Below are 12,346 nucleotides of genomic sequence, written 5' to 3'. Positions count from 1 at the left end.
TCCAATAAAAGTTTCCAAATATATGGATATGTTGTTTTCTAGGAAGAGAAAATCACACGAAACAGCAGTGCTGGTTTTTACAGTACAGAAATTTCAATTATTTACATATCATGTAACTGAAAATCAACTGGTGTTTCTAGATCAGTGTTTCTCAGCCTTGGCCACTTGAAAATGTGTGGACTTCAACTCCCAGAATTCCCCAGCCAGCATGGGATTTGAAGTCCACACATCTTCAGGTGGCCAAGTTGAGAAACACTGTTCTAGATCATACTTGCCAACTAATTAATTAATTAATTAAAACAATTTGTCAACTGATTTTGTTTCTGAAAAACAGAAAAATGAAAACTATAATGAAATGTGGTATTTGCATTGACCCTATGAAGAATTATCATTGGCACAAAGAAGTATATTTTCCTCAAAATGTTTCAATCTTGCTCAGTTGAGGAAGAGGAATTGGAGGAAAACAACACCCAGTTTTCATCTTGTCATCAGATTGTCTACTGCATGATGGCTACTCAAGAAACTTGTGCAAATCAGGCCCATCTTTCAACTGTTTTTGTATAAAACTGAAGTTCAGCTTTCTTTATACAGTGAAGTTTCTTGAAGGAAGGAAAAACAAAAAGAGAAAACTAAGGTCTTTTTGTTAAAAAAAAATACAAAATACAAATGAACAAATTATAAGGGCTGCATATGGCAGTTATCTACCATACCAGCTTCAAGTATTTACAATGCTATGTTTAATTTATTTATATCTTTACAGAAATGGTACAATGCTCTAGCCAAATTATTTTCATGACCACAATTGTCACCCATGCCTCAATGAATATTTTCAGATGAATCATTTCGATCAGCCACTTCCTTTAAGGCACTGCACATATGCTATAGTCTCCTTATCAGTGGAGCTTCTTTCACTGGATTGTGCATTTTTCTCTCTCCCTTGCTTGCCCTTCTCTGAGGACTTTGGATTTTATGTATTTCAAATCACTGTTGACACTAGGTCGGCGGGCAAAGGGGGAGATCATGCCATAAGCATCCGTCTCTTTTACCCTATGCATCCTGAAGGACTTTTGGTGGAAAGTATCACCATACTGGACAGAGATCTTCCTATGAAGAGCAGGACTCATTTCATGGGGTAGTTTGGCCATGCTGAAAAGAACGTAGAACATCTCATTCACATTGGTGTTTTTCTTGGCGGAGACTTCAAAGTATGCACAGTTCTCATCACTGGAGACAAGCTTCTCAGCTTCCTCAGAGTGCACTTGGCGATAGAGTTCACCATGATCATTCTTGTTACCACAGATCACCATGGGCAGGTCCCCTGTTTCCTTGGTTTTGTTCTTCAGACATGATTTGACTTCAAGGATCTGCTTCTGGAGCCTCTTGACCTCATCAAAGGATTCTCTGTTGTCCAAACTGAATACTAGGATGAAAACATCTCCTGTAGTATTCCAACAGGAAATAATAAAGGCAGTAGGTTACAACTTTGTCTCAGAAATATGTGCGTAAAAATGCATACAGCAAAACTATTATTTATTCTATAGATTCTATGGCAGCATTTGCAGTCTAGTGTCTTCCATGTGTCAGAGTTCAATGCCCATAATACCTAACCCTTTTCTAATCAAAAGCCATACTACCTAGGGAAGTGAGAGCTGAAGTCAAGCATAACTGAAGAGTGCTAGGGTGGGGAGTGCTAGGGTGGGGGACAGAAGCAGTAAAACAAAAACATTCAAAATATTCAAATAAAATAAATACTATTTACAGAACTATAAGGGATCCATTAACATATATATGCAGTGTAATCAAAGCTTTTAGCAAAATAATGTTTTGAAAAATGGCATGTCATGTACCATTTTAGATCTTCCTCTACTGTATGTCTTCAGGAGGAATTTTAATCTTATTTTTTCTGTAGTGATATCCTCTTCCATGGAAAATTGAATTGTTTCTATTACTAATATTATTTCTCTTCTGCCATGTCCAGTTCTAAGACATAAATGCTGAACAACCTGTAAAGCTTAATTCATTGAGTATCTAAAACATTTCTTGTCCAATCATCCAATGTTTTCTTCAAGTTCCATTTTACCGTTTATAATCTTCCATATATCAGTCCCTATATATTGCCCCCTTGCTATTGTCTGACCTCCAAATTTCCTAAATTCTAATAGCAAACTATCTGACTGTGGTTCTATGTTCTATAAAAAAGGATGATGCATAATATTGTCCAGTCACAGTGCTTCATGTAATGATTAATGCAGATGAGCCTGCAAAAGGAAACAGTTGGTTTGTGATCCATTCTCATTAAATGAAGGTTAGGTCAGTTGGTTTGAACTGATTATGCATGTGCATTATTTATATATATATATATACACACACACACACACACATATATATATGATGTGTGTGTGTGTTGTGTATGTATGTGTGTGTGTGTGTATGTATGTATGTATGTATGTATATATATATGTGTATATATAAAGAATCAATAGCTGTGAGTGGAAAAGCCTATTTTGGATGCATCAGAGGGCTCACATATAGCCAGTTAGGTGTTTTTGACCTCTTTGAACAATGGACATCTATGTCATCTCACATGCTGCTCTTGAAACATTTTTGTGTTTTCAGAGCAGCTTGCCATGCCACAAGAGCCTTTTTTGTTCAAAAAAACCAAAGCCAAAGTCTTCTTGTCCAAACACATCTGACTTAGGCTTTGGGAAATGAGGTGGCTGCTTCTTGAGGATAGGATTCAGAGTTAATGTGGGCCAATTCTTGCCTATTCTTTTCAATTTTGGATTTTCCCAAGCATCCTCAGCATGCTTCTTCTCCCAAAAAGTGATCAGCCATGACTATAGTAAAATTAATTTGTCACTGTTAAGACTGACATATATGCTCCTAACCTGTGAGGATGGAAAGCCTCCTCATGGCAGGGAATGGATGATTCCCAGATGTATCCAAGATGTCCAGCTGATACATGTCACCTCGAATGTTGTAAACTTTGCGATGGAAATCCTCAATGGTGGGTGTGTATTGGTCATCAAAGCGGCCATTGAGAAACCGTGAGACAATGGAACTCTTGCCCACCCTGGAAGCTCCCAATACAACCATCCGATAGGAATTCTTGGCTGGCACATTCAAGGTGCAGTTCCCACTGGACATAGTCTTCATCATTGCTCAGATCTGAATAGATGTAAAAAAAGGGAAACTGTCTACCAACAATAGTGAAAATAACGTACCATCAGAATAACATAGTGAGAACAAAAATTAAGTTTGATGATATGAGATGGTACAGTTGTTAGGACAGGAAAAAGACTGAGCAATAAACATAAGAGTCCAAAAAGGGTCTTATGCTGCTGCTGCTAATCATCATCATCATCATCGTCATCCTGCGATGATATCTTTAATACTATTAAACAATCCTTGGGAAGGATTTGATAGGTGGACAAAAATGCCAAATCCAGTCTAAATATCTGGCTGACCATGTAACCAACCATAATAATATTTTTCAGGGCCAGTGAAATCCAATGCCATCTTTTTATGAAGGTAATTCCTGTGGATGATTTATGTTGATAAGCAGTTTTCAGGCAGGAGTCCTGGAGAAGGTATATGAGGTGGGAAAGGCAGCCATGTGGAGTAACACTGGCGCATACAGCACCCGTTCTGAGTTACAGTTAATGGTGGAAAGAGGTGGTGAACTAACTGTGGCTTGTGGTGGTTAAATAAATACATCCTGAGAACTTTCTGTCCAGAATGGTGTTAACTTAACTTTAATTTGTGTAAGTACTGGAATAAGTAACTTTAACCTTACGTTCCAGATGATCAAAACATCCCAAAAAGTCACAAGAAATTATAGTTTCCATCTAAACAGTTTCATATTTGAATTGTGAACTTGCCTTCTCTTTCTAACCAGGAATCAGATTTATAAAATCTGCATTCATAACAGTTATCAATGGAAATTCTAACTCTGACATATATGACATCCAAACTGCATTCCTTCTAATATCCCATGAAATATTTTACTGGACAGGTTATGGCTTTGGAAGAGAGTAGATTTTTCATCATTATTTTCATGAAGCTGTTCTGATTCACATATATTTAACATGTCATTGGCCATTACCATACATAGTTGTCAGTCCACTTCAGAAGTGAATTGAGCCAATCCAGGACATTGCTGGACAATTCCCACTGCATCAGGCCCTGGCTTCTCCTGATGCAAAAATTAGGTTTTGTTCAAATGGACAAATTCTGTTTTACTTCCAATGCAAATCTAGCCATGTTTAGGAATGCCCTTTGTCTACTCTTGCAGTTTTAGAACACAGAATCCCAGATGAAATAAAGAATAAAAAAGACAGTTGACTTCTGTACATAACCAGGGTGTAAGTATACTGACCCTGAAAACTACAGGGGTTCTATGCATTGCACGAATAACAACAGAAATGCAGAAAAATATGCTGTAAGAAATGTCACAAAATATATTTGTGTTTTATCGCTTTCCCGAAGAGCTGCCATTTTTGTCATAAGTCAACTACAGTCAATATTTCGCAAATACTCATAGAGTGGCTTGTGACAACTTAAAAACAAAGTGACGTGTCACTTCCTCCCATTTTTATAATGTACATAATAAATCTTATAGATAGATCTCTCTACATGGGGAAAACCATATGAAAGCAGTGAGGCAACTGCATCTGAAAATTAAATAAGGTTGTTATAAAAGACAATATATGCTTTTTATTTATTATAGATTTTATTATGCAGTGTTAAATTTTGTATTGCTAATGTTCCCATTCTGGTTGCCCATCCTTATTTATCAACCTCTTTAAAAAAAATACAAGCAAAAAGCAAACTTTTCAAACATGTAAACTCATGTTCTATCCTTTCTAGGTATCAGTAGCAAAACAGTAACCACCACTGACATGAGAAAAAAAAAACATCTTAGGGAGGGTCTCCTGGGGGGAAAAACTTCAACCAGTGCCTCTATAAGTATTGTTCATTATCCATGAATAAATCCATAATGTTATTTAGATATGTTTAGTACAGTATAATAGCATGCTTAATGCTATATAAAAATCAGAGTATGTGAAGGAGGGACAAATTCTATAATTCTTACCTCAGAGAGGATTCCAGACTAAATTAGATTCACAACATATTGTGATTTAGATTGATCTGGGTTATGTACACGTTCAGATAATTAAGTTCTGCTTAAACCATTGCATCATTTTCATTTTCAGCATTTTAAAATGCATAGAATTGCTCCAGCCTCAATATGTAACAAGAATCAGTCCCCTCAGTTTGAATGTCATTTCACAAAGTGGGCCTGAATAATGAGTCAACCAACAGTATTTTAATGCTATGCAAAGGCATCCAGTTGTTAGCTATTTATTTATTGTTGTCTTTTTATAGAGAGGGATGGAAAATAATTCTTGTCATGCCAAACAATTTAGGGCATTTCCACAAGCAGTCATTTTAGAAGTGCAAAATCAGTTCTGGATGTTCAGAAGCTGAGATGATTTCTTCCTGCATCAGCTACAGTATATCCGGAACTGCAGTAAGACATCTGAAATGCTGCAGCTTTGTAGAGCTTACATCTTTCACTGATGGATCTCTTGTCTCACTGTACCTCCTGACCCTTGGACTCAGTCCAACCATTGCTTCCTCCCTCCCAACAGACTTTCAGGTGCCATCGCATCTAATTGTCATGTAACTATTATTTTTATTATGTGCCATCAAGTTGTTGCCAACCCTTAGTGACCACATAGATACATTTTCTCCATGATGACCTAACCTTAACCTGGTCTTTTATTTTATTTTAAAATGCAATTTTGATTTTAAAATGCAATTTTATTTTATTTTAAAATGCAATTTTATTTTATTTTAAAATGCAATTTTATTTTATTTTAAAATGCAATTTTATTTTATTTTAAAATGCAACAAAGGATTGGTAGCCTTGTAGCACCTCATCATAACTCCTCAGATTTTTTTTTCATACGACCAGGCAAATGTATACAGCATGAACTAAAAATATGGGATGTAGACCAGAGAGAGCATTTTCTTTTTCCTTTGCTTGGAATAGGTGAAGCTTGTTTCTTTAATCTATGACCAGAAGTAAATTGGTCCAGGGCACTAATTGAATGATGTTCTTTGTACATCTTTGGTTGGCTGGGAGGGAGTATTGATCAGCTCATGGGGTTATCTGCCAGTTCTCAATGTTTTGAAGTCTGTAGAAGTGAACAAGAACACATATGTATTTGTGAGGGATTGGGGAATAGAAATTTGCTATAAAAAGGCCATTGTTGTTGTTTATTCGTTTAGTCGCTTCCGACTCTTCGTGACTTCATGGACCAGCCCACGCCAGAGCTTCCTGTCGGTCGTCAACATCCCCAGCTCCCCCAGGGACGAGTCCGTCACCTCTAGAATATCATCCATCCTTGTTGACTGATTCCAATGATATGTATATGTATCATCCAACCACAGGCAGCCAGTTCTGATTCAACGCTATAATGAATGAAAGCCAGTTTGGCATAGCAGTTAGTTTCTAGTCTGCTGGACTTCTACTCCTCTCTTAGGCATGAAAGCCAGCTGGGTCACTTTAGGCTGTTCACTCTCTCTTAGCCCAATCCACCTCACAGGGTTGTTGCTGGTAGGAAATAGGAAGCAGGAGCATTAAATATGTATGCCACCTTCAGCTGACCAAAAATAAAGATGGGATAAAATCAAATCAAATAATAAATAATATATTGAAAGGGAGATAAGGAAGCTTATCCTATGCAAATGCAGTTGTTTCTCAAGACAGAATCAAGAATCCTCAGAGGTGTTCTATGGGGTGAGCTACCAAGGCTGTCCTTTCAGTCGGGGATTTGCCTGGGCAATGATAGTTGACTTGTTCTGGTTTACTATTTGTCTTAGTTCCACCTACTTCTTGGCTCAGCTTCGTACCTTTCTAATGCTTAGTTAAAACAGACCATTTGAAATGGATGGGAATAGTACAAAACTAAGCCTGTGTTTGTGTGTGCCTATTTTTTCTCTCTTTCAACCTTTGTATATGAGAGCTTCCTTATCTTCTGTTTACTAATGGGAAGACATGTCACCTGGGTTGTCCTGGATTAGCCCCAGTTGGGTAGCAGCAAAGCATCATCTCATTAAATCCCTTGAAACAAAAGCAGACCTACAGTCATCAGTCCCAAGCAGATTAGGTTGCAGTGTTTTAATCGCATAGTAGAGCGAAGGATCGGATTATTGCCATGAATTAAAGGAACCAGTGAGAAGCAATTCAAAGTATTAAATAAAATGACCTCTTCAAAATGGCCTCAGGGCAATAAAGAACCATGTTTATTGAAGAGCATTTTTATTTTAATCAGAAACATGTTCATTCAAACAAATACTTCCTAATATTTATTCTCTTCCAACCACACTGAAATACACAATTTTTATTTTTAATTTTGAATGTGATATTTTAAGCCTCAACTTTCAAAACCTAGATGCTTAAGGTGGTATTTTTAGTTGGAGTAATCCATCCAATGGAATTTAAGAGAAGTATTTTTGAAGAGACCTGTAAAAAATTGCACTGACATTGTCATACCTCTTAATGGCTTTAATTTTAGTAACTATTAAAATCCCATAGATTATTAGTCATAAAAGGATATACCCTGTCAAATGCCCAATGCCATTGCAGGTATAAAATTACATAATCAAATGAGAAAGCATATTTTATATTAATATTCAAATACTGAAGTAAATCATGATCAAACGTCAAATACTAATACCCAGGATGGAGCTATACAACACAAGGATCCATCTTTTTTGGCCTGTGGACTGCAGTTGCTCTCTGAGCAGGGAATGGTAAGACCAGGACAAAATCCAAATTTAACTTAATGTAATTGTAATTTAATAAAACATTACATGTATTAATTATTCCATTAATGTGATTAATCCTATGTATTTAGTCATTTCCTTCTTTTGCACTGAAGTTTTCACTCTGTGGCCACTTTAGAAGGCCTTTGGGGGTCCTTGTCTGATGCTCTGAGAGGGAGCCATGGACACCACTCTGACTACAACTTGTGCATCCTCAGTGTAACACCAGATTTTATAGTAAATAATTATGAGGAGAAATTTGGGAACAAAATCACTTCAGGTTAAAACAAAAGCAAAAAGGTGGTTGATTGCATTTGCCAATGCTGGGATTTCCATGTCAATAGGACTTATTTTCCAATATAGGCAAAATACTCTCCTTGCTGTGGGCAGTGGCAGCTCTTGGAATTTGAAGGTACCTTCTTCAAATTCAAGCCTGTTTGCTAATCAGTTTCTCCTAAAGAAAAACATGAATCCTTTGCTTGAGCCTTTTAATAAGCATGACAAGGAATCAGGGGCTAAGCATATAATTTATTTTCTAAATGTCCATGCAATTCCCTCCAATACTTACAGCACATGCAAAATTTCCATAATTCAGACAAAGAAATTTACCCTAAGAAGTTTCTTCTGTGATGGTGTGTAAACTTGCGGCATCACAGTACTTATACAGCCTTTGAACTGGAAGAATCTTTTGATGAAAATTAAGATGTGGAGTGAAAAACATAGGTGCAGGCAATTAAAGTTGGAACAGCTCTAAGGCGTGCAGACCAGAAAATGTCAAATAAGCTTGGTAAAACATGCTTATTTGGAAGGAGGTCCCACTTTAGTAGATCTACTCCTTAATCAATATACTTCTGATTGCAACCTCAGTCCCAGTTAAGACCCAGTGTGCCTAATTTTCTCCTTACAATGGACCCACTCATTGCTCATAAACAAGGTCATCAGATAATTAAAGCTTTTAAAACTAACCATTTAATCACCTAAATCACTTGTAGGCAATCTCTGCCTTGCCAAGCTATTTTCTTATGCAAAAGAAAGAGGCAGTTATCTTGCTTCCCTATTTGCTGCTTTGTTACTTTGCATGATAACAGGGGCTTGACTGGACAGGATCATCAGGATTTAAAAAACGGAGGCTTTCTGACCAGCTGGAGATTCCAGACCTTTCATTTTAGTGTCTTTGGCTGTTATGGACAGATGTCTTTGCTATACGTAGCCTGTTCTTTGAAAATCACTTGTCATCATACCTGTTAGTTTCTGGTCACCATGTAGTGTATGCCTACTGAATTGAACATGGAATGTTTTGCAAGCCCTCAAATGTATGAATTGTTCTTAAGCAACAATTTTGTGGCTAGGCAACATCTCTCACAATTCTGTTTGATGGAAAAGATCAAACCACCAATCAAGCTAATTATAGAAGCTGGTATTTACATTTTTTAGGTATATGCATCTAAAATGTGTTAAATGCACAACTTGAAAATGTAAATATTAGTATCATACTGATATGCTCATCAGAAAACCACAATTTCTTTCTGAGTGTACAGCCAATGGCAAATGTAGATTTACCTTCATGTTATTTGTAAACCTGTTCATAGATACACTAGGATTTCTGCCTTCCAATAATGATCCTGTATAGTGTTTTATCCTATGTATTTGTAGGAGTCCACAAATTTCTGAATAAAAGTATTTGGATCAAGTCCTTTCTTTCCTTCCCACTCAGTTTTTGCAGGAAAGTATTTTATCCCTGCTTAAATATCTCAGAGAAGGTTTCTGTTCCTTATTTAAGTGGTCAGACCTGAAGATTCTATCTGACCTAATGCTGGATCTCAGGAAATCAAAAATCCATTTGGAACCTGTTTTCTGCCCTTCAGCCCCACTGTAGCAATTGTTTGTGCCTTGTTTAAAATACTTAACACATTCATCTAATACTTTTGTTTTGAAATGTTCTCTCTCTAGATACAAAATACAAAACTTAACAGTATATTCTTAGAATTGCTGGTTATGTCCTAACCAGCTGTTGATACTACATTTATCTTCATGGGTTTGGACATCCCACTGATATAAACACATTTCAGCAATGTGCTGTATTTTGAATTAACATTTTGCATCGCTTATGCAGTTTTTAACCTGCAGCTCTTAAAAATAATAGCAACAACTTATCCTTTTTCTACATTCCTCTGCAATATGATTTTCTAGAGGTGGGAAGCAAAGCACTAATGAATGATTTACCCAAGGTCAAACAAGTAAGTACAGACTTTGGTACTTAGCTTTTAAACTGAGACTGTCTGATTCCTCCCAGTATCTGGACTCTAAGCACTAAACTGCACTCCTCACTATCTTACAAGGTATAGACAGTAAAATATCTACTCAAAAAATAGAGGGATCAATGCAGAAGAAAAAAAACCTTCTTACTACATTTTAAATTTATTAGCACTGCTTTGTACTCTTCTTGGCTGTCTAATTCCATTTGCTTTGATTCCAAAAGAGCACCCTATTCTCAAAAGCAATTCAGATCCTTCAGCACTTTGACTTCTGCAGCCTTTTTGTGTGGCCTCTGAAAACCCAGTACAAACCGAGAAAGCTACACTTTAGGATGGTTCAGTCTTTCATGCACCATCCTCCCATTTCTTGCTGCTCTCTGTTTTTGCTGCTTCACTTCACTGATTCACAAAAAACAGTTCGGGGCTGTGTGTGCATTGAAGAGATGAATTAAGAATCCTTGGAATATTTAATATGTGTTTATTAAGAATAATGCAATCAACAATGAGTAGATTTATCTGCTTAGGTTGCTACAAAAAAAGTTTAACTTTTGATTGTTTCTTTTTTCCTGCTGCTATCTTTAATTCCATTACCTTATTTTTAATGGCAACATTTTAGATCATAATCTTTCCCACACGTTGAATGCCAGTACTTTCTTCCAGACAAACACTTCAGCTAGTCTTCTAGCAAACATGATGATGATGATACAAAAAGAGAACAATTCTCAGATGAGTTACTCAGTGAGCCAGTTGATAGTTGGTTTAATTTCCAAAAAGTGCCCAATTCTCTTTTTTTTGTGGACCCTTTATTCATCTCTTTATTCCATTTAATTTATAATAATGGAAGCACCAACTGACTCACCATGGGTCCTAAGCTGACGTATTTTCCAGTTTTATTGTGCCCCTTAATCTAGTTCTGGACCAAGGATGGTTTTAGTATCATACCTTGAAACTGTGTCTATAGTTCTTAAAGTGTTCTGTGAAACACTGGTCTTCTCAATACCATGCATCCATAGGAAAGGTGGTAGTAAAAACACACAGTGAAAATAAAGGTGACCCGTGGAAAACTGACATGCAGACAGGACGAAAACCTGTATACAGTACTGGAAAGAAAGGGGGTGGCAAATGGAGGTAGAACACGTTTCTATTTGAATGCCAACAGCAGGCTTTGCCTTCCTTAGGACTGTTGCTCTGCCCTGAGCATCCAAAGCAAACAAGTCCACAGCATCTGTAGGAGGAGTTATAATTGCAAGCCCCTGTTCTGTTCTTTCACACTTTATTTCTTATTCCTGAATGGCCAAGTTAGGAAGCCAACAACAAATTTTGCAAAATCTCAATTCCCCCCCAGCCCTCTCTCTCTCTCTCTCTCTCACACACATACACACACACACACACACACACAGAGTCCTGAGTTAGAAAGTCTTTAAACGCCTTCCTTTTAAAACACCCATTCTTGCCTGCAGCTATTCTTCTACATCTTAGGTATAAAGCTCCTCACTTACCTTTTCCTTCCTTGGGAAGGGAAATCTTTGATTCAGGTGCAGCCAGCCGCCCTGGTTCAGTGGACTGAATTAGCAGCTGCAGCCGCTGCTGCTGCTGCAGCCCGAGCCAGATGCTTCCTGCCCAAGTCGCCCGCTTCTTTACCCCGGTCCACCCCCACGCCACCCCCCAGGCTCCAGGGAGGGAAGGGCAGCTGTGCTTCAGCGGCTGTCCTGTGCTGAATCAGGAGACCCACATGGCTCGAAGTTTGCTATTCAGGAATCACCACTCGCCCCTTTGTCTTCCGGACGCGGAGGAAGAGTGCATGCGTGGGGGCTTCTGTGTCGAAGATCTACCCACTCATCTTAGTTCAGTCCAAAATAGAGTTGGCAATCTCCTCTTCAAGCTTGCGGAGTTGTTTGCCTTGTAACTTCGAATCCGGAAGGCTGACTTGGGAGCTCTGCTGTGACATCTACCTATAGAAACTGGTCAGTGCATCTCCCTGACCTCTGCCCTCATCTTGTGCAGATTTCCAAGAGGGAGATGGAAGGGCAAAGGGGCTGAAGAGCTTTTTTCCTGAAATCAATAATATGAATAACAAGAAAACAATAACAACAACAAAAAAGCCTCATTCAAAAGTCATTGCTTTTGCAAAAATAAACACAGGCTTTAAAAAAAATGCTAAGATTTGTGGTGCATTTACTTCTTTGATACAGTTGCCTTCTCTCTTCTCTTCTCCCTTTCAGCTGCTGGTAAGCTCCCAATTTCTTCCTGTAGCT

General features: G+C 37.7%; 1 protein-coding gene across 1 annotated transcript; it reads right to left on the bottom strand.

The window, feature by feature from the left end:
* Positions 1-266: 266 nt before the first annotated feature.
* On the bottom strand, positions 267-11,707 carry RASD2 (RASD family member 2). Its single transcript, XM_063308397.1, has 3 exons — positions 11,591-11,707; positions 2,889-3,168; positions 267-1,438 (listed from the first exon to the last, which is right to left on the bottom strand). Exons 2-3 carry the CDS (start codon positions 3,157-3,159, stop codon positions 909-911), a joined length of 801 nt encoding a protein of 266 aa, XP_063164467.1. The 5' UTR covers positions 3,160-3,168; positions 11,591-11,707; the 3' UTR covers positions 267-908.
* Between the last annotated feature and the right edge of the window lie 639 nt (positions 11,708-12,346).

The sequence above is a fragment of the Candoia aspera genome, chromosome 7, assembly GCF_035149785.1.
Source record: "Candoia aspera isolate rCanAsp1 chromosome 7, rCanAsp1.hap2, whole genome shotgun sequence".
NCBI lineage: Eukaryota > Metazoa > Chordata > Lepidosauria > Squamata > Boidae > Candoia > Candoia aspera.
Note: the sequence above shows the minus strand (reverse complement) of the source record. Positions and strands in the feature narration are given on the sequence as shown.